At 40.4% G+C, this 23,600-nt stretch overlaps 2 protein-coding genes across 3 annotated transcripts in view; both read right to left on the reverse strand.

Moving 5' to 3' along the window:
• Nucleotides 1-4,400, reverse strand: part of exosc10 (exosome component 10) — a 40,769-nt gene extending 36,369 nt beyond the window's left edge. For both annotated transcript variants that reach the window (XM_028807668.2, XM_028807667.2), the window contains exons 1-2: nt 4,237-4,400; nt 3,266-3,402 (exon numbers count right to left, since the gene is read on the reverse strand). In XM_028807668.2, the coding sequence (XP_028663501.1) occupies nt 3,266-3,402; nt 4,237-4,362 (263 nt within the window). In that variant the 5' untranslated portion in view covers nt 4,363-4,400. The remainder of the gene's footprint in view (nt 1-3,265; nt 3,403-4,236) is intronic.
• Nucleotides 4,401-11,648: 7,248 nt separating this feature from the next.
• mtor (mechanistic target of rapamycin kinase) overlaps nt 11,649-23,600 on the reverse strand; it is a 100,608-nt gene continuing 88,656 nt past the window's right edge. Inside the window, exons 49-58 of the mRNA XM_028807669.2 lie at nt 23,119-23,241; nt 20,680-20,762; nt 20,514-20,586; nt 20,298-20,372; nt 20,015-20,150; nt 19,760-19,825; nt 12,833-12,913; nt 12,627-12,707; nt 12,444-12,549; nt 11,649-11,824 (exon numbers count right to left, since the gene is read on the reverse strand). Of these exons, the coding sequence (XP_028663502.1) occupies nt 11,809-11,824; nt 12,444-12,549; nt 12,627-12,707; nt 12,833-12,913; nt 19,760-19,825; nt 20,015-20,150; nt 20,298-20,372; nt 20,514-20,586; nt 20,680-20,762; nt 23,119-23,241 (840 nt within the window). The 3' untranslated portion in view covers nt 11,649-11,808. The remainder of the gene's footprint in view (nt 11,825-12,443; nt 12,550-12,626; nt 12,708-12,832; nt 12,914-19,759; nt 19,826-20,014; nt 20,151-20,297; nt 20,373-20,513; nt 20,587-20,679; nt 20,763-23,118; nt 23,242-23,600) is intronic.

Below are 23,600 nucleotides of genomic sequence, written 5' to 3' on the forward strand. Positions count from 1 at the left end.
CAGGCGAGACGCTTCTGACGCTGTCTCTTGTTCAAGAGTGGCTTGACACAAGGAATGCGACAGCTGAAACCCATGTCTTGCATATGTCTGTGCGTGGTGGTTCTTGAAGCACTGACTCCAGCTGCAGTCCACTCTTTGTGAATCTCCCCCACGTTTTTGAATGGGTTTCGTTTCACAATCCTCTCCAAGGTGCGGTTATCCCTATTGCTTGTACACTTTTTTCTACCACATCTTGTCCTTCCCTTCGCCTCTCTATTAATGTGCTTGGACACAGAGCTCTGTGAACAGCCAGCCTCTTTAGCAATGACCTTTTGTGTCTTGCCCTCCTTGTGCAAGGTGTCAATAGTCGTCTTTTGGACAACTGTCAAGTCAGCAGTCTTCCCCATGATTGTGTAGCCTACAGAACTAGACTGAGAGACCATTTAAAGGCTTTTGCAGGTGTTTTGAGTTAATTAGCTGATTAAAGAGTGTGGCACCAGGTGTCTTCAATATTGAACCTTTTCACAATATTCTAATTTTCCAAGATACTGAATTTGGGATGTTCATTAGTTGTCAGTTATAATCATCAACATTAAAAGAAATAAACATTTGAAATACATCAGTCTGTGTATAATGAATGAATCTAATATACAAGTTTCACTTTTTGAATGGAATTACTGAAATAAATCAACTTTGTCATGATATTCTAATTTTATGACCAGCACCTGTATATTGTGATTTATCCATTCATTACCATAACAAGTACTTCATACCCTGGAGTTTAAAAGTTTCACCCGTTATTTTTGGACTGCTGCTAAAAGTTGCAGACAGTGCACATATAGTACATGTACATGGCAGTATTCACATGTGTTTTGATAAATGGCTCATTCAATGCCAGTAGGGTGAGGGTCAAGAGAAAAGGGACTTCTTGCCAAGAAATAGATGAAAACGTGAGATCTCCGAGGACAAATTTTGTCTCTCTCAGAAAAACTGTGTTATTTTTAGGGAAATTGCTTCAATTACTAAACTCTCTGACTAGGAAAGGTTGTGCAAAATGACACTTTGTAAACCAGAATAGTATTTCCAATTACAGACTCTAAATGTGCCCAGTGGAAGTGTGGATATGAAAATTCAGTCACTCAAACTTTGTGTGCATTACACAGGCTATTTTTTTTTAAGACATGATTTCTGTTACTCATGCACGTGACTTAAGTATGCACCGTTTACTTCATAATTAATGCAGTCAATGCCCGGGTATATTTCTGCAAAACACATACATTATCTATATATAAAATAAATTCACAAATTTACTTTTCTCTGCAGCACTCTCTCCTATAAACATTCCTCAGCTATTTTGCAAAAGTGAGAACTGACCTTAAAATAAAAGCAGTGATACCAAGTGTTTTCTCTCCTTTGAACTAATAAGCAGATGAAACAAACGATTTTATTTTACCCCAACCTTGAGTGTTGAAAATCAACAATGATCTTGGTGCTCTTGCTATTGTGCTACGATCAGGAATGAGCAGAAATAAGGTTCATTCAGTTTATGAGGACATGCCATTGGAACAAGCAGTGTTAAAAAGCAGGCGGCCCAATGCAGAGACCATACAGGACAACTATTTATCATTCATGTGGCTTTTTTTTTTTTTTTTTTTTACTTGCAGCTTTGATCTCTCCAGTGATGGCCAAATCACTTGGGGCACAGTAAGTGTTAAGATATAAGCAAGGACTGCAAAAAGTGCTACAATCACAGTTTGGAGGCGTTTCCTTTAGACTAAGATATTTATTGCAGTTTTAAGTAGTTTAATTTCTTTTGCAATGTCATCTGTACATTCAGCGTTCGTGTTATGCACTTCAATAGAAAGCAGTGCTCTACATATAGAATACCACAGCAGGCTGTTGGTCAAGTAGTCACATTGAAAGAGCTATTCCATCTTATCAGGACAATGGTCTAGAACTTGAGCTCTGGTAACTGGATTAGTTTCGGTTTGTCATTTACAGTGCTGCTAGCAGTACTGTTTTTTCCAAAAAAGTTACAATAGTGCAAACACTTCCAAGAAGTCCAGAGTAGGCTACCAATTTTCAAGTAATCTGACCTACTAAATTGGTTTGCCCTCTGATGGTTGTTGTAAACATTACACTTTTATTACAACAAACCACAGTATCATTTTCTCATATGTGCACGCTCTATATTTCAACAGAAGGATTTAAAAAAAGATACAGAAACGGCTGCACTGATTCATGTAAAGTGCCCTATAAATAAAATGCATTATTATTATTACATATCGACAATGGTTTATTCGTACTATACTACTGTATCAACATTATGAACACAGCCCTAGTACCAAGGATATTATGAACACAGCCCTAGTACCAAGGATATTATGAACACAGCCCTAGTACCAAGGATATTGACTTTTGAAACAAAGCATCAGCACGTCCAGTGTTCTAAGGAGAACTTCAAGCTAATGAATTTAGGCAAGGAGAATTTTAAGAAGCAATTCACAACTGAGGATAAACCATTGATACATCACTGAAAATCAGTGTAACATACGCATGGCTATTCTCAAACATCAAAAAAAGTCCAAGCCATTGACAGAAAGGTCACATCCACAACATTTTACAAGGTTGAGGGTGTAGTCCATATGGACTACATGCCTCAAAGGCCTCCATATCAGATCAGTATCAGGCAGATTCATTTGATGTTGGCAGCCATCAGGGAAAAATCAGCAAGAAAAGCTGTTGGGGATCTTAATTCTGCTTCACCGCAATGTCCTGCTCACACTGCAGGAGTTACAAAGGCTGTGGTGTGGAACTGTGGATTCAAAGAGATGCCAAACTCACCCTCATCTCCTCAGCTGGCACCATGTGGTAGTCACAGATGCACTATGGCAATGACGAAGACATCAATGTCAACTACAGGAGAGTTGTTACACATGTCAGAGAGAACATTTTATTTGTGTGGCACAGAAACGTTGGGGGATTACAGGACGTGTATGAATGTTTATAGGGGTTACATATGAAAATAAAATAGATCTGGATCAAAACGTTTCAGCTCTCGCATATATGATAGTCACTACAGAATTTACAAAATGCCCAAACTGGACAAGGAACTTTAGGTATTACAAATTGTAGATGCATAACTGGAAAAAACAAAATTAAAATGTCAAACATATAATTGGATATCACTCATGGCTACCGTGTGGCCTTAAATGACCAACTGAGACTTGCTAAAGCTTTTTTCATCTGTAATAAAGACTAAATAATTTTACATGGAACTACATACCATTTTAACAGCCTCTCTCCCTGTGTCTCACAGAAAGCCTGAAATCCAGGAAAGCTGCGGTAGAAATCATACTCATCGCCTGCCTGTGGCAACTGAGCAGAGGCTTTTGTGGCTTTAAGCACGTTAGCAAGTCCATGCTGCAAAAAATTAAAAAAAAAATAAAATAAATAAAAAAAAAAAAAAAAAAAAAGGGGAAAAAGGGTTTACATGTAAGAAAAGAAAAAAAAAAAACACTTTAACACGGATTAAATAATTAAAAGTCAACCTTCACTTTCAATGCTATTTCATTACAATACCACAGTTAAATTTGGTGTGCTGAAACTTTAATAAAATCTTATAGAACCACAGGATTCCATGTTAACATGTTCAGCCGACTGTTAACTGGTGAGAAGGTCCACTTCTGTTCACGTGGCGTCAGACTATTCCTTAGTGAACCCATATATGACAGTTTCTAAAATCGAAGATCACTAGGTTAAAAAGCTACATGATACCCAGTCATACTGTCCCTAGAGGATCATATCAGTATGATTTCTACTTCCTAAAAATAAATAAATCTTGTTTATTTAGGATCAGTGTGATGGTGTACAGTCAACCAGAGGCTGAAGGGACACGGAGATATTCCCGAGTTTTATGTTGAATACTAACTCGTACTACAGACGAGCAACATGAGAAAAAAACAACCAGTTAAACTTGCACGGTAGTCTCTGAGGACACGTGTCATTTCGAGACTAAACAGGCTCTATCCTACACAGAAGCTACGCGAATTATTTCAGTCGTTCCCCAGCATACAAGGAGTCGCGATAAATTCGTGCTCTGCAAGTAACGTTCCGAAAACTAACATGTTATACAAGGATGTTCGTCACCAATTTAAATACCCACTCACAGATACCACGCAACTTCTCATGAGGCCCAGCACAAGGGTAAAACTCTCTCCTGAATGATCGTTTCGGCGTTACGGTGAAAGCACAAACCTTGACAAATGAGTCGGCATCCTTAAAACCAGGAAACACGTCGGTCTTTTCACTGTCCGCTTCTTCGTTTGTAGCAAGCGAAGTTTTTCGCAATGGAGCATCACCAGCTCCTAGGAGCGCCGCCATTAGAAGCGTAGAAAATCTCGCGAGGACAAGCAACTTTGAGGCGGGGTTTGTTAGCAGCCATACACTGTGTCTTCAGCACGTACACTAAGGTCCCTTGCACGCATGGAGATGGAGAGGCAGAGGCGTTGTTTTGGAAAGTGCACCACGATTAGGTGAGATAGTTCACGATATTGCTCAGTAATGGAGATTTAGGTACATGGAAGTAATTCAGATCATGTAGTCAGTTAAAATCTCATACTCATTTATTGCGTTTACATGCAGAGAAAACTGGTATACATCTAGTGACCCGGTTAACGCAGGAACCTGGGGGTTGTTGCAGAAAGATAAGATTAGATAATCCTGGATCTCAAAAGGAATCCCGGTTTGCTATAGCGTGATTTTCCATCAGCAGACTAACCGATGTCAGAATGCCGGATTTTAATTGGATCATGCAGTCCCGAATAGATTAATAAATATTAACTCGCGTTTACGGTAACATTTACAAGCCCGTATGTGCCGAGTACTGAAAAGCCGATCAACCACGGACTGTGAGAAACACAGGGCAACAACCTTCGTGCCAAATTAACAATACAATACAATATAAAACAGAAGTGATGTCATCGCCTTATTCCATTGCAGAACCCCTAATAGAAACAGTCTTAATAAGCAGGTACAGTATAGGTGTTCGTGGAAAAAAGAAGTCTTCCGAGGCGTTTCTTTAAAAGGCGAGTGACTCCGTAGCAGAAGGGATGAAGGTGGGAAACTTGCTCAACAGTGAGTCTATCATCAGTTATAATTACTCAGAAATGCCGCAGATGTTCAGATTCGACTGCCATACCTGCGACTCTGTGGAATTCCACTTTTTGATAGTTATTTTTTTCTTCCAACTGTGTACAGTATGTGTCATTAGACACCGCTTCAAAGTTACGCACGGTTTTGTGATTGCAATGCCGTGTGACATATCCAGTGCTACAGTTAAAAAAATGGAAAATGTCGACGATTGGCGTCAATCATCATGTTCGTTCAAAGCCACAATACACTGAATTTATCACATTGTGAAGTTCCCACAGATATATTAAAGCCTCAGATATAAACATTAATGCACACTTATCAGGGAATGCCAGAATGTCTGATCTGGGTCTACTTACCTTTATCCGGGCAGGATTTGTCGAAGGAGTTGGGCTTCTATATCGATTGTTCGTTCAGGAAGGGGAACGGTATTTCCTACTTCTGAAATAGTGCAACTAGAGTTAGGATTTATGGTAGATGTTTTAGTACCTTTCATCATGTTATTTGATGCGCTGCTCCTTAATAAGGAGTTTTCAAATCATTGAACCTTAACAGGTCACATGTTAGTTTTTAGGGCGTACTCAAGTGGGTTTCATCAGATCTTTCTTTCTGGAACAGGCAATGCCCACGTTCTTTCCAAAGGCAGGATTAGGGAAACCCGCATCTTCAACCTCACTGATCACGCAAATCTGTCTTAATCTGTTCCAGAAACACATTTGTTTCAATGCATCCCGATTTAATTTTGATGGATTTCCCACGAATCCTGGTTTCTTGAGCAGACCCATTGCTTTTAAAAAAACCTCCTGTTTACATGCGCAAGTAAGTTATGGAGTTCTTCATTGGCAAAAAGATTATGCATCATCAATGGCTGTCGTGAATTCGAAAACAAGCCTGCAATCTGAGTCTCCTGAGATTGTGCTATTGATCTTAGCATTGTACGTTCAGCTCATCATTTTAAATGTAGTGAATTTTGAAATTTGAGACAATTTCAACCAGGAGAATGAATATTGCAATCACTGGAACATCTGCTTCAGGAAATCTGTATTTGTGGACGCCTCCACCGTTTTCAACTGCTGAATGCCTGTGCAAAACAAAGATTTGTGCAGGCTAACATAATTACTACTTAAAGCATATGATCACTGTTCAGATGATTCAAAACATTGTACACACTGAATCCTTTTGCTGACACACAAATCGAATGACCTTATTGCTAAAATAGATAAAATTGTGAGCAGGTCTTGAAATTGTATTGCAAAGATGAGTGAACTTCTTTCTTTGGACGTCATCAGTTTATCCAGAATTGGAAATTGCCTCCTCACCTCACTCTTGGGCTAGTTTCCCTGAAGCCAGATGTCTGGCCACTCTAGAGTCTTCGACATACATCAGCTGAAAAGGTTTGAGAAAGGGTCTGAGTGACATTGTTAAAATTCTCCTCTAAACCTTAGGCAAAGCCACAATGTAGTCTCCATACTTGCTGATATCAGGAAATACTTGTGCTTTTTCAGACTGCTCTGCATTTATGTATTTACTAGCCATGTTACCTGTACAAGACAGGAAATTGAATGCACTTTAAAATATTTGATATCTGTTGCTCTATGTGCACTTTTCAAAACCTTTCCTTGGTATCTCCATGTGTGCGAACCTCACTTGATCGGTGCTCCCTCTATACATCCCATTCCTGTAAAGCGTGTTACTCAGACTGTCATTTCTAGGCACCTTGCTTGCCTCCTGTCCACTTATATGCATCCCATCTTTGAAGATGACTCTCAGCTTGTCTACTATGCCTTTACTTCTCTACATGTATACACATTTGCCTCTTTTGTTTGCATCACCAAACACAAACTGACCAACCAAGATTTCTTGGAGGAACCGGACACACACACACAGACATCAGCATTATATTTTAGATTTTGGTCTCAAGCTGTAGGTGGCAATTAAGGCAATAGGGATGATCATTATCATAAGACAAGCTTCCCCCTTTTTATACATTTGGGTACTTGTTTTGTCGGGGACTATACTTTAAGTTAAAAGCTTCTTTTTTAAATATTATACAATACAGTTTGGATTGAGCAATAAAAATGTAGAGTAGTGCAGAGGTTAGTGCTGCTGCTTTGGAGATCCAGCATCATGACATTGTCTGGATGGAGTTTGCACATTCTCTTAGTCCCTCCATGGATTACCCCCCTGGGTACTCCACTTTTGGTCCTACATCTCCAAAGATGCAATAGCTTAAGACAGGGGTGCCCAACTCCAGTCCTGGAGGGCCGCAGTAGCTGCAGGTTTTCTTTCTAACCCTTTTCTTAATTAGTGATCTGTTTTTGCTGCTAACTAACTTCTTTTGAATTAATTTTAATTGACTTGGTTTTTAAGAAATGTTTCCCTGAATTTTTTCATCGTTGCGCTGAATTGCTTCATTTCGTTCCATAAATGGCACCCAAACATAAGTGAAATGTGAAGTGAGTGAGCCAACAGAAGACCAAAAACGTCAGGGCCGCAAACTCCAAGCAATTTCACTCCAACCAGTTGCTTAATGAGGTGCTGAGTCTTGTTGTTAATTAAACCCGTTCTTTAATTCCATGGCTTGTTGCTGCTCTCATTGTACAATAGAAGACCCGTAATTGTGGATTTTCTCTTTTCTAAGAGCAGATCAGCATACCTGAGACCTCCACCTTTCTTTATTTGCAGATATTGTACGATGGTCACAGTTTGCTGGTCCTGTTTTGACTCATTTTGAATCTCATTATTGTTTGGCTGCTAATTAAGGAAAAAGAAACAATTGAGGGGTCTGAGTCTTCAAGAGCATGTCAAATAAAATGAATTCAAAAGAGGTTAATTGGCAGCAAAAACATGTCGCTGATTAAGAAAAGGGTTAGAATGAAAACCTGCAGCCACTGCGGCCCAATCACCAGGCAAATGTCACCCTTAGGCCAGGCTCCAGGAATGGGTTCTGGTAACCCCATCCCAGACAGGGTACCTGTTTTTTTTTTTTTTAATTTGCACCATCATTAGGGTCTTTGAAAAAATCATTGATGAGTGTGAAGGTGCTAGGATGAGGACCTCCAAGTTTGAGGTCATGGTTCATTCTCTGAAAAGATTGGATTGGTCTCTCTGGGTGTGAGGGGAACAACAGCTCTTAGTGGTGGAATTCAAGTATCTTAGGATCTTGTTAATGAGTGATGGAAACAGGGAATGTGAGATCAACAGTCAGATTGGAGTTGTTCTGTAGGCACAATATTGGTCCATGGAGATGGTTGATCTACATCATTGTCCTCATCTATGGACCTGAGCTGTGGATTATGACTGACAGCCTGAGAGTGTGAGTACAAGTGGTAGAAATGAGGTTTCTATTCAGATTAGCTGGGCGGACATTTCATTATAGGCCAGGAAGCTCAGTGAGTCGGGAGAGTCACAGGGTACAGACACTGCTCCTCCAGATTAAAAGGAGCCAGTTGAGGTGGTCTGAGCATGTTGTAAAGAAAGTGGCAGCAGAATACTGTCCCATGCATTATTCAAGTTCAACACTGTACATTGGATCATAATAGCTTATCCCGAGAAACACTCGGGATTAACTGTTTTTACATAGTATCCCAAGCCTGAGAGAGTCTCAGGGTTAACACCAAGGAGGTTCATAACATGTAGGACCATCGTTGGCAGCAATAAGTTGAAGTAAAGCTTTTCTGTACGAGTTTATCAGTCTCTAATATTATTTTGGATATATTTTAGCCCACTCTTCTTTACAACATGACTTCAATTCACTGATGTTTGAGAGCATCCGTTTATGCACAGCTATCTTAAGATTCCACCACAGCACCTCAATGGGATTCCAACACGCTGATTTTTTTCTTTTTTAGCCATTCAGATGTTGATTTTCTGGTGTGCTTGGTGTCATCATTCTGTTGTATGATCCAATTTTGTACCAACTTTAGCAGTTGGACAGATAGCCTCACATTTGTCTCAAGGAGTATCTTGGTATAAAATGGTGTTCATGGCCATCTCGATGACTAAGTTTCCCAGGTCACGTGGCTGCAAAAGAAGCCCAAATTGTTACTTCTCCACCACCAGGCTTGACGGTTGGTATGAGGCTTTTGTGGTAAAACGTTGTGTTTGGTTTTTGACAAACATGCCACTGTGCATGATGACCAAACATCTTCACCTTGGTCTCATCATTTGTAAAAGAAGCCCGGACACAGACAGACAGACAGCCAGATGTGCAAACACACACGTTTATTCTTCCTTTTATATTCAACACACAACACAATACCACCACAATTAACTCGCATGGCTCAGTCATTTCTTTACTTTATTTTCTTCTGCCGCCTCCACTCCTCTCTCGCAAGCTCAGTCCTCTTCCACCTGATTCCGGCTCTCTAAATGGAGTGAGGTGGCCCTTTTTATACTGCACCCTGGTGCTCCCTGATGACCTTCCTGCAGCACTTCTTTGTGTGACGGAAGTGCTGCATGGGCACCCGGAGCACTTCTGGTGTGGCAGAAATGCTGCAGTCCATGGCTCTGGAATCGTCCGGGCGCCCCCTGGCGGTGGCTACGGATCCCTACGGATCCCCACAGGTTTGAGCTTCCCAGCTCTGTGGTTCCCATGTAATCCCAGAGGGCTGCCATTTTGCATCCCAGCGTTGGAATTACCCCTCTCCCAGTCCCCTGCTTCTCCAGGTCTCCCGGTGGGGCAAGGTCCCCAGCCGTCTATCACACAGTTCAAAGGATATTGTTGCAGAATTTTTCTGGTTTGCTCAGATGCAAAACCATGCTGCTATATTTTTTTGGAGAGAAGGGGCTTTCGCCCTACTACTCTTCTATGAAAGCCATACTTGTTCAGTCTTTTTCTAATTATAGTGTCATGAACATGAACATTTATTATGCTCACCAAGGTCTGTAGGACATGTGAGGTTTTTCTTGATTTCTCTTGGCATTAAACGGTCTGACCTTGGACTGCATTCGCTGGGACATCCACTCCTGCGAAAGACTGGAAATTGTCTTAAAATCTCAACATTGGAAGCCATCTTTCTCATTGTAGACTGTTGAATTTCAAATGGTCTGGAAATGGTCTTATAACCCTACCAAGACTGATAACCAGCAATAATTGCTTCTCTTGGGTTATGGGCAATGTCCTTAATTCTTGGTATAATGCAAACACATCCATGAATGGTCCAGAACACCAACCTGTCAAAAGTTGTATTTTATAGAGGTAGTCACAGTTGGTGGTAATTAGTTTTGTGTGTTTTGATTAGTAATATCTGGCTGCTAAATTCCCTGTTAATTATTGTGGAAGTTGGAGGTGCGGACGTATTTTTTCCCCACATGGTTTCTGAATTTTGATTACTTTTAGGAACAAAAAATAACAACATATTGAACTCTACTGTTTTATTTGTCACCTGAGGTTAGATGTCTCTGTTTATAGAAGTTAGGGATGGCAAAACAATTGTGATTTAGACCATGATTAATAAAATCACAGAATTGAAGGAGGGTGCACTTTCTTTTTCGCATGACTACAGCTGGGCTTAGAGATACAGTTCTCTCTATGGCTTTTATAAATAAACTATTATACATTTAGATGGTTATTATTATTGTTCTTTTCCTTACTCTGTTATAAGTTTAGTTTACTGTACTCAGCTCAATGACCATCTATTCTGCAAGTGTTCATATACAAATACTACCATATATAATTAAAAAAAATATGTAATCTAAGTCTCTAAAGACTGTCATGACGTCCATTTTTTATGCAGCCTACAGCACAGAACATCCAGTCTTGTACTGTACGTTATATAAAGCTGTTATTATTTGGTAGTAATGACAAGAGTAAAGGGACTTGTTTTAGCTGGGGGGAGGTCAGGTAGAGGTTTGATTTATATAGTTTTTCTGTTGGTATAATTGTGAAGAAGGGGGAACAGATGTATAGCATTTCAGAGATATTTTCAGATTGATCAAAAATTAATTTATAAAAACAATATTTATAAATAAAACCCAATTATTTTTTATTGTAACTGCATAAATGAGCACAAGCTGATTTAAACATACCATCCATTACCCAGAATTAGGCACTGGCATCCTGCAATCCGAAACTGGACAAACAGGTTAGAAATGGTTATACAGATTAACCATAATGAGAAACTGAACAAAAAGTAACTATGCTCTGCCTCTCCATCCCTTTCAATGATCATATGGTTATTTTTAGCCTTAAATATACTGCTTTCATGTCTAGTATTAATTAGCTTACCCTATTATTTTATGCTCTCTTCCTCCTCATTCTCCTCCTTGCTGAACAGACTCTTTGTAGTACCAGATTAGGTTGTGTGCTGTTTGATTGGAGCCACTCAGAAAGGCACCTAAGCGTCTACTGATGTTTAGAGATGCAGCTAGTACTGCAATTAATTTGTAGTTTAAACACAGAACAAAGTAAAGAAAACATAAGCAGATTTTGCAGCCATGTAATATGAAACTCAAAAGGATTTAAAAGACCAGGAGTTTTTTCTTTTTTTAAATTTTCAATGATTTATTGCCAAAGAATAAACAATATATTACAGTCTTTACTTTTAATCACAGACCTTCATTTCTACATTATAGCACATTGTCAAGGCCGAAGCCAATTGCAAGGCACTGTATGAATACAGTCACCTTTTTGATTCTCACTTTTTGTACTGCATACTGCAGAAACATCAAAGCATTTTACCAGAATGGACACCTGCAATCAAAAAATGGCAAACACTGGTCAGTAAAAGGCATTAACGGGACTATCTTATAGCCTGTGATCTAGATTATTCAATTTCCGCCTGTCCATTTTTACCTTTGCCAAATGAGATAGCAATGCTAGAATTCTGAGCCAAAGGTGGCATTGTTGAAGAGAAATGGAGAAATCCCAAGCAGCTGTTCTAAAGCGGGTGCTAGAATAAAGCAAGTCTAGGTTCCAATGTGACAAGTGACAGATTATCACTTTATCATGCAAGCATAAAATGTGGACCACCAGCAAATAAAGATGCAGAGAAAAGAATAAAGGACTTCAAATACAGTTAAAAAAAAAAAAAAAAAAGCTTCGCTGATGAAAAGAAAGGGCAAATATCTGAGTCCCCCATTAGGCCTGCCACACATTAAGTAAATAAGTGAAAAGGAACAGAGGCTTCAATTCAACTCAGATACAAAAAAAAACAAAAAAAAAAAAAACCTCAGCTTCTGTATATTCTTACTACTCATGGCCAGCAAACTGACCTTTTTACTTCCTTTTTGCTTTTTGTTTAGGTTTATGGAAATAAGGGAACAGTTAAAACAAGAAAAGGTTGTAACAAGAGGCAGAATCAGGAACTTACCAACCAATGTAGCACTGGCACAGGTTTTCATGGGAGGTTGCTTGCTTGATTAAAAGTTCCACTTGAGTTGGAACATCTAGGGTGTCATCATGAGAGAAATCTCTCCCTACAAGGAAATATTTTTATTTTACGTTAATTTGCTGAAGCCATCCCATATACTTTTTATGTATGAAGCAAACTTACCGGTTAGTTTGTCTCTAACTCGATTAATAATCTGAATTGCTTTTTTATTTAAGGCTTCAGGCTGCACCAGTCCATCTCCAACTGCATAGAAAGCACACAAATGATACATTGAGCAATTCAAGAATCTAGAATGCTACCTTCCTGCATTTCCCTGGACTCGCCATTCAAAAAATAAATGAATAAATATAATGAAAAAAAGAACTCACTGAAAGACTGGATGGATTCTGGCACGGTTGTTCCTGGTTTCTTGTGAGAGGTCTCCCCAAGCTCAATTGCTTCCAATGTTTCTATGTTAAATAAGAAAACAGTCAAATGATGTAAAAATGATTAATGATGAAACATTGATGCTAGTGCTTTATTTCACTTACATGGCAACTTTATTTCTACAGTCCCAAAAAAAAAAAAGATTTTTTTAAAGGAAAATAAAAGCTTATACAGGAAGTCTGAGCAAAAAGGGTAACATATAGCACAGTGTTTCTCAGCTACAGGGTTGTGAGTTGTTATTGTTTTATACTGTAATTGGGTTGCTGTTCTAATGATTGTGTTCAATCCCCCTCCTGCTCTAAAGATTGCGCCAATAAGGGAGAAAAGTGTTGAGAATCGTGCTTGAGAAATAAACACTGATGATAAAGTTTGTTTTGCCATGTGTGACCACTCCACTTTGGTGGGTCATGAAAACACTTATATGGAAGAAAGTGGATCACAACACCAAAAAGGTTAAGAAGCACTAATATAGCGCATATCAAACAGAAAATACGAAAAATAATAAAGACTATGCTCTTGGACCTAAGTCTCCATCCTTCTACTTTGAACCTGACCTTCAGCCCCCACACCCAGCATACTAGATGAGCCCTTATCTGACTTCAGCCTCTGTGCTTGATTGGGTTTGGAAGCCTTTTTAATACTTAGCCCAGGAATACAACCAGTATGATGCTTTTATCCTTGGGATACACTTCCATGTTTTTCAGGAGACTATGACAGCCTTCAGGAGATTTTGTATGAGCTTAATCAGGCTGGCCAATGCATCACTGCCACCAAAGTTGCCAACTGGGACTACAAGTCCCAGACAATATTGTGGGATTCTGCCCTATGGCCATGTTATAATTAGGGATGTCACAAGAAGAAATGTTTCGATACCAAGAGTATACCAAAGTTCCGAAAATGTAACGGTTCAAGATTTCTATCAGTATCCGTAGTACTGATTGGAAGTTGGTTCTGCACTTCTGAATGAATGCAAGTAGACATATTATTTTGGAAGGTGCAGTAGTAATACATGAGGAAAAATGTGAGTAAAAACTACACATGTAAATGACTCACAGTGGTGATGATAGTGCACTACATCATCTCATGTCAATAAGAAAAACAGCAAATGCTTTCGATTCGAGGCAGGAGAATTTCACTGCGCAATTGCATGAATTGTACTTATTATTTTAAAGAAAACAACAACAAAAAGTGAAAACACACACTGTGCATGCTTTGAGAGTGCAATAATATGAACAATCAGATTTGAGTTTTAATTGTTCAACATGTAGTTAAAAGTTTGTAACAGGAGATAAAATGATGGAGTAATGAATTGCTTTTCAAAAACTATGTTCTACAGTCAAAATGATTTATTCTTCAGTTTCATTGAGGACATCTACAGATATCCGTTTAGGCTTTCATCCACTTTATAATTGGTTTATACAGTTCAGGAATGTAGGAAAAACATTGCTGGCACCTGCTCTTTTCGTACATATTGGCAATACTAACAGCAGCTGTAGCAAGTAATAAACAAACAATGTGGCAATTTGGTTTGTCTACATTGGTGATGAAATGAGCTATACCATGTGCTAATACCAAAACAAAATGTATTTAGTGCTTCAAGGCACACGCACTACGATTCTACCAGCTAGTAGGAAGGGCAAAACAATATATGTCATGCTCAATATGAACTTGCAAATGCTAAATGTGTATCATTGGTTGATTTTTGAAACTAAACTAAAATGTGCTGAATGCAGTGATTGCTCATATGTCATATTTGAAATGTACTTTGGCAAATGTAATGCAGTATACCAGTTACTCTGTAGGTCCAGTTAATATTCTAATTCTGGATTAGTACGCAGGCTAAGCAATAAAAGGTCTTATTAGACATAAGATGCTTAGAAAACAGCACAACAAAGGGTGCTTTATAAGAGTTCTGAATCAATGTATTAATATAAAACTAGTAATCGCACAGAAAACCAAAGTTATAGAGGAAATATAAAATATTGAGGATAAAACAAAATATAGATACAAATATAGAGGGAAAAAAGGTAGGGACAATTTTGGAAGAAAGTGAACATCCATCCAGATGGAGTATCGCCACGACTGCCTGTGCATTGGAGCTGGGGAGTCCTCTACAGCGCATCTTCAACCTGAGCCTGGAACAGTGGAGAGTCCCGAGGCTTTGGAAAATACCTTGTATCACCCCAGTCCCAAAGGTGTCACGTCCCAGTGAGCTGAATGATTTCCGGCCTGTCGCTCTGACGTCACATGTGATGAAGACCATGGAGAGGCTGCTGCTTCACCACCTGAGGCCACAGGTCCAACACGCCCTCGACCCTCTGCAGTTCGCATACCAGGAGAAGGTGGGAGCGGAGGATGCCATCATCTATATGCTACACCGATCCCTCTCCCACTTGGACAGAGGCAGTGGTGCTGTAAGAATTATGTTTCTGGACTTCTCTAGAGCCTTCAACACCATTCAACCTCTGCTCCTTAGGGACAAGCTGACAGAAATGGGAGTAGATTCATACCTGGTGGCATGGATCGTGGACTATCTTACAAACAGACCTCAGTATGTGTGTCTCAGGAATTGCAGGTCTGACATAGTGGACAACAACACAGGAGCGCCGCAGGGGACTGTACTTTCTCCAGTCCTGTTCAGCCTATATACATCAGACTTCCAAAACAACTTGGAGTCCTGCCACGTGCAAAAGTTCGCTGACGACACTGCTATCGTGGGCTGCATCAGGAGTGGGCAGGAGGAGGAATATAGAAACCTCATCAAGGACTTTGTTAAATGGTGCGACTCAAACCACCTACATCTGAACACCAGCAAAACCAAGGAACTGGTGGTGGATTTTAGGAGACCCAGGCCCCTCCTGGACCCCGTGATCATCAGAGGTGACTGTGTGCAGAGGGTACAGACCTATAAATACCTGGGAGTGCAGCTGGATGATAAATTGGACTGGACTGCCAATATTGATTCTCTGCGCAAGAGAGGACAGAGCCGACTGTACTTCCTTAGAAGACTGGCGTCCTTCAACATCTGCAATAAGATGCTGCAGATGTTCTATCACATGGTTGTGGCGAGTGCCCTCTTCTACACGGTGGTGTGCTGGGGAGGCAGCATTAAGAAGAAGGATGCCTCACGCCTGGACAAACTGGTGAGGAAGGCAGGCTCTATTGTAGGAATGGAGCTGGACAGTTTGACAATCGTGGCAGAGCAACGGGCACTCAGCAGGCTCCTGTCAATTATGGGGAATCCACTGAACAGTGTCATCTCCAGACAGAGGAGCAGCTTCAGCGACAGACTGCTGTCACTGTCCTGCTCCACTGACAGACTGAGGAGATCATTCCTCCCCCAAACTATGTGACTCTTCAATTCCACCCGGGGGGTAAACGTTAACATTATTCAAAGTTATTGTCTGTTTTTACCAGCATTTTTATTACTCTTTAATATTGTTTTTGTATCAGTATGCTGCTGCTGGAGTATGTGAATTTCCGCTTGGGATTAATAAAGTATCTATCTATCTATCTGTCTACAGTGCATCCGGAAAGTATTCACAGCGCATCACCTTTTCCACATTTTGTTATGTTTCAACCTTATTCCAAAATGGATTAAATTCATTTTTTTCCTCAGAATTCTACACACAACACCCCATAATGACAACGTGAAAAAAGTTTACTTGAGGTTTTTGCAAATTTATTAAAAGTAAAAAAAACTGAGAAATCACATGTACATAAGTATTCACAGCCTTTGCTCAATACTGTGTCGATGCACCTTTAGCAGCAATTACAGCCTCAAGTCTTTTTGAATATGATGCCACAAGCTTGGCACACTTATCCTTGGCCAGTTTCGCCCATTCCTCTTTGCAGCACCTCTCAAGCTCCATCAGGTTGGATGGGAAGCGTCGGTGCACAGCCATTTTAAGATCTCTCCAGAGATGTTCAATCGGATTCAAGTCTGGGCTCTGGCTGGGCCACTCAAGGACATTCACAGAGTTGTCCTGAAGCCACTCCTTTGATATCTTGGCTGTGTGCTTAGGGTCGTTGTCCTGCTGAAAGATGAACCATCGCCCCAGTCTGAGGTCAAGAGCGCTCTGGAGCAAGTTTTCATCCAGGATGTCTCTGTACATTGCTGCAGTCATCTTTCCCTTTATCCTGACTAGTCTCCCAGTCCCTGCCGCTGAAAAACATCCCCACAGCATGATGCTGCCACCACCATGCTTCACTGTAGGGATGGTATTGGCCTGGTGATGAGCGGTGCCTGGTTTCCTCCAAATATGACGCCTGGCATTCACACCAAAGAGTTCAATCTTTGTCTCATCAGACCAGAGAATTTTCTTTCTCATGGTCTGAGAGTCCTTCAGGTGCCTTTTGGCAAACTCCAGGCGGGCTTCCATGTGCCTTTTACTAAGGAGTGGCTACCGTCTGGCCACTCTACCATACAGGCCTGATTGGTGGATTGCTGCAGGGATGGTTGTCCTTCTGGAAGGTTCTCCTCTCTCCACAGAGGACCTCTGGAGCTCTGACAGAGTGACCATCGGGTTCTTGGTCACCTCCCTGACTAAGGCCCTTTTCCCCTGATTGCTCAGTTTAGATGGCTGGCCAGCTCTAGGAAGAGTTCTGGTGGTTTCGAACTTCTTCCACTTACGGATGATGGAGGCCACTGTGCTCATTGGGACCTTCAAAGCAGCGGAAATTTTTCTGTAACCTTCCCCATCTCAAGGATGATCAGGGGAAACAGGATGCACCTGAGCTCAATTTTGAGCTTCATGGCAAAGGCTGTGAATACTTATGTACATGTGCTTTCTCAATTTTTTTATTTTCAATAAATTTGCAAAAACCTCAAGTAAACTTTTTTCACGTTGTCATTATGGGGTGTTGTATGTAGAATTCTGAGGAAAAAAAATAAATTTAATCCATTTTGGAATAAGGTTGTAACATAACAAAATGTAGAAAAAGTGATGCGCTGTGAATACTTTCCGGATGCACTGTATGTATGTATGTATCTATCTATCTATCTATTAAAGCACCATGTGTCTGTGACATTCAAAAACTGAATAAGTTTTACTCATTTATTAAATATTCCTCTGTAGAATTTTTTTTCAACTAGCTAATGATGTAAATATAGATCATATAAATCTTACATCAAATGTTACAAACATAAGAGTGATTCTCTGACAAACCATATTTAAAAAAAAAATGTTAAAAAACAGCTTTAAATAGTTTAAATTAAATATCCGGAGGTATCTTGGAAGACACTAGTTCAACATCCATCCATCCATTTTCCAACCCGCTGAATCCGAACACAGGGTCACGGGGGTCTGCTGGAGCCAATCCCAGCCAACACAGGGCACAAGGCAGGAAACAAACCTGGGCAGGGTGCCAACCCACCGCAGGACACACACAAACACACCCACACACCAAGCACACACTAGGGCCAATTTAGAATCGCCAATCCACCTAACTGGCATGTCTTTGGACTGTGGGAGGAAACCGGAGTGCCCGGAGGAAACCCACGCAGACATGGGGAGAACATGCAAACTCCACGCAGGGAGGACCCAGGAAGCGAACCCGGGTCCCCAGGTCTCTCAACTGTGAGGCAGCAGCGCTACCCACTGCGCCACCGTGCCGCCCTAGTTCAACAGTATAACAATAAAAATGTTGACATTTTTACTTTTAGTATTGATTTTAAGCACTAATTTTACTGCGGAGACAATGTCAGAGAATAAATTTGGAATACATACTGTCACACACGTGCGACTAGGAGGATGTTGTATGGACCAAGCAAAGGTAATTCCACGCCAGGCCAGGAGGTGGTGGGGTGCACTAAACCTTCTCCTGTTATCTGTACAGACCAGCTGCGGGAAAACCTGTCTGATTCAGAGCAGATGATGTCACTTCTGGTGCCCAGAAGAATATCACTTCCGGCACCCAATCTGTCATCTGAAGATCATCACTTCCGGTTCCCTTACGTCACTTCCTGTCTGGTCCCTTAAAACCACCATCTTTACAAATCCTCGACAGTTCGGTTTTGGACTCCATACTGAGAACATCTCTGTACTATCTAAAAACCTTTTGCAGCCAGGAATAATAAAAAGGTTTGGGGCAGCCACCCGTATAAGTGTGTTGAGTCTATTCCTTTTATAGTACATAAGATAAATCAAGCAGTCCATAACGGTATCATACATTATAAGCCCTAAGCAGAAATCTCCCCAATGATTATGAAATTTCCCCCCATTTTTTGTTACAGTGAGGGTATCCCCATGTGTATCACACATTAAAAACTTCACGCCCTGCATTGTATTTTGATGTTTATGAATTCCAATAGTTTACTTAAAAGACAGTTGATGGATGACTACTTGATGGATATATGACTATTTTATTGTTGCTGGTAGTATTAGCATTTATATATTTTATATTCTTTTACAGGAAACAGGCATCCTGTTAAACAGGATTTCTGTCATAGTATCAAATAGGTACAGAGTGTCATGAAATTTCACTGGTATTGGTATCAAATAAAGAACTTCTGGTATTAAGGCATTCCTAGTTATAATGTGGTTGCCCTCAATCACACCGGGGAACAATACCACCCTAGCTGTCTTATTAATATTTTACTCTTGTGTCTGTGAAGTGTTGTTCTTGTCTATCAATATCCTTATATTCTTTTCTGCAAACTACATGTCCTTCACATCATACATTCCAGAGGTTTAATTTGAGATGGGTACAACACGCTCTGCCATAACTTGAGCCTAGGAAAAACAATAAGTTTACAACCTGAGCTCTAGTAAAGAAATAATGATGGATTTAAACTGTACAGTCTTTTGATAACAAATGCAAAAACCAAGAAGATTAACTTTTTTGCAGCACTTTAAAAAACTACTTACCTACTGACTGGCCAGCAGTGTAGGAGTCCGTTCTGTTGCGAGAGCGCTTGGTCCCTTTGGTGTTTGCTGTAAGTACATTAGAAGTGTTGTGTTTAGCGTCAAATGAAACAAATAATGCACATGAAAAAGCTCCATAATTTAAAGCACTGTGAGTGGTATGCTGCCAGGAACAAAACAGGAATTATACTGGCTATTAGGATGTTAAGTGCCACAGCTTTACTTTGTGCTATTAACAAACCCCAGCCCAAGCCTTACTGTCCATCAGTCTCCAGTTCAGCAATGGATCATAGACAAATGCTTCTAGCACTGCCATCACACTGTCTCGATGCTCACGCAGGACCTCCATCACTGTGTGGCATGTGATCCTGTAATTACCATCCAGACCAGTGACCTGGATTGAAAGAAGAATATGGTGAAAAAAGCTTCAGATGACAAACTGCAAATAAGAAGAATGGAGGAAATGATTTTTGATTTGCAAGCTACAGCTAAATATCATGCACTCCTCCCCACCCTGGGTGAATGTCCCAGTACTCCTTACCTCCATTGCATTTGTCAACATCCTTGTTAACCTGAAGGGAATCTTTTCTGGAAACTTTTCCCTTGTCATCGCCACCTGGCACAAAAAGAAAGTCACGAGGACATAAAAACAAAGAGCACAGAGAAAACTGAACTAATGGAGGGAAGACAACACAAGTGCTGTTTGAAAGACAGAGAGGGAATATGAGAGTCTAATCAACAGATGACAAATGAGTACCTCAAAACAGTCCCCAAAATCAATGTGCAAAATCTTGCCACTCAGCCTGTCTAGCATCAAGTTGGATGGATGCCTGCAAATGAGAGTGAATAATGAAGTGTGTGAGATAGTTACTTTAATTAAGATACAGAAGATGTAGGAGACATAATAAATCTGTATATCTTACCGGTCACCAAGACCCAGAATATAACCAACCATGGACATAACAGCAAGAGACCGGGTGTAATTAGTACGTCGGTCAAACCAAACCTAAGCAAGAGACAAGAGGCATGCTGCTGCAATCAGACATATCTTCCAGTGCAGTGTACACTAGGTGGCACCATAACCTTATGTAAAATAAAACTCCACTTTAAAAATTAGTGCAACAGACTGACTGCATTTACATGTGCATTAATAACCCAGTTATTCACAGAAACCTAGTTTCTAAAATGTCATCCATCCATCCATCCATTTTCCAACCCGCTGAATCCGAACACAGGGTCACGGGGGTCTGCTGGAGCCAATCCCAGCCAACACAGGGCACAAAGCAGGGACCAATCCCGGGCAGGGTGCCAACCCACCGCAGGACACACACAAACACACCCACACACCAAGCACACACTAGGGCCAATTTAGAATCACCAATCCACCTAACCTGCACGTCTTTGGAATGTGGGAGGAAACCGGAGTGCCCGGAGGAAACCCACGCAGACACGGGGAGAACATGCAAACTCCACGCAGGGAGGACCCGGGAATCGAACCCAGGTCCCCAGATCTCCCAACTGCGAGGCAGCAGCGCTACCCACTGCGCCACCGTGCCGCCCCTAAAATGTCATGGAAACCCTTATTCAGATTAGAGAAACAGGGTTATTGGTCCCTGAGAAACCAGATTAACACACATATATTTCTCATTGAGTAATCCCATTATTTGGCCATGTAAACACTTAATCAGGTAACAATTAAGAATTTGGTAGTCTGCGCATGTCTGTTGCGCTCTGTTCGCCTTCGATTGTGTCAGCTTCGCACAATCAATAAGCAACCATAGGCTAAAGTGTACACAAGATCATTTTACTGAGACATCACATTATTCCTCCTGTTGCTTGAAATAATCTGTTTTAGTATTTCAGAAATCATTAAATTAATGCTGAGGAGCTGATCGTAAAGTTCTAACTCAGTAGCACAATCCCTGGAGCAGTAGGGTAAACTGTTAGAACTGTGTAATGCACATTACTTTTATTACTTTTTAAAGTACAGAGTAACCTAATGCAAAACTTATTTCATTTAAGTTCTTAATTTCCCCTTTGGGACAAATAAAGCATGCATGTATGCATGTTATTACTATCCCAGAAGCACTGGGTGTAAGGCAAGAAGCACATGTACCAGTATGCAGGTGCTTCACTCCAACCCAGAGCCAAGCAGAAAAGAGTATGCTATGTGCAATCCAGTAACAGAAACATTTTAATAAAGTGTCTGTTTAGTTTGTTTAATCCAGCTCTTTTCTGTAGATGTGTTGAAACAATGTGACCTACTGACGCAGCGGCCATTGTTCATACCATGAACTCATTGATGGCTCAGGTCAAGGATATAAAATGGGGATAAGATTGCATTTACTTCACAGTCCATGAAGGACTAAATGTATTTATAAAACAAGAAGATTATTACAGGATTCATGCTCATTTTCAGATTCATGGTGGCTGATGATGATGCAGTTTAAGGACATCAGAGTTTTGCAAAGGAAAACTCCAGAAGTGTACTTGTGCATCTAAGCAGAGATTTTTAAGAAACCAGCCTTCTGTGCTAACCGGGTTACTCACCTTATCCTGGTTTTGTGTCTGCATATAAACAAACTCAGTGATACAACTAACTGACTCTTACTTCACTTCTACAACAGGAAACAGAAGACAACTATTATTAAAAATTTTCTGACCCCACTATCAATGTGATTAACAAGTAGCACCATATATTAACATGCTACAGCTACTCAGGCCATGAGCTGCCACTGTCACTGCAGGTTTTCTATCAGACCAGTTTATTAAACTAAAGATAAATCACTGCTGCTAAATGAAACAGACAAGACGGCTTGTCTCTTCTTTCTGTCTTTTATGTATACTAGCAATAATGTCAATTTCTTTTATTCATTCAAAGTGAAGCTTTTTACTTTGCGTCTTTTACTTTTTTCTCAATAAGATTCTGACCTCTCCCATTTTCTGCTCTTGACCACAAGCCAAACACCCCAAGCAGTTTAGAAAGACTATAATCAACTTCTGTACTAACTGTTGGAACTTATTTTGAATCTTTAGAAAGACATTAGAAAAAATGGGAACTGAGAGGTCCTAATCCACATATTAATGTGTTGATTTTTCAGGAAAGTAAAATACACAATGGGAGAATTTTTTGATTTAACAGAGAAAAACGCAGGATTAAGTCATCTACAAAAATGGCATGCTCCACTAGCATCAAGAATTAACTTCTAATAAAGAAACTGGCTCTATAAAAACCTGCAGTCACAGAGGCATGCTACAGTCAGTGCTGCCAACCACTGTGCTACAGCAATAGCTCCCTGTTTGGTGCCCCCTCTTGCAAAGAAACTAAGAAATCATAACAAAGCAGCCACTGTTCCTCACACCTCTGAGCTTGGACTCTTAAGCCACAGAAGTTTGGCAAGGTCATCTCCAGCCGTATTGTTGACAGCATGCTCAAACACCTCCACCTTCTGCATGAGTGTTAAATGATCGTAATCTGGCGCCATCTGAAATAAAAACATATCAAAACACTGAGAGTGATGTGTTGTCTATTTGGTTTACCAATAGCAAAGATACTCCATCTTTAATAGTCTCTAGTCAGCAAGGTCAACAGAGTGAAGGGTGGGATTTCTTATTAGGAGCAGAAGAATGAAGGGTGGGAATTCTCATAAGGGGCAGGTGGAGAAAAATGGTGGGGCCCATTATGCAAACATACAGAACCACTGGAAAGATCCAAGAAGTGGTTCTCACCACTATCCAAAAGAGATGACATCCAATAACGAGATGAGGCCAAGGAGCAGAGATCAGTACAAGCAGGCAATGGGTCTCTATTGAGATTAACATAGGAAGGAATCCCTGGGAAGCT

Source organism: Erpetoichthys calabaricus, chromosome 8, assembly GCF_900747795.2.
Source record: "Erpetoichthys calabaricus chromosome 8, fErpCal1.3, whole genome shotgun sequence".
Taxonomy (NCBI): domain Eukaryota; kingdom Metazoa; phylum Chordata; class Cladistia; order Polypteriformes; family Polypteridae; genus Erpetoichthys; species Erpetoichthys calabaricus.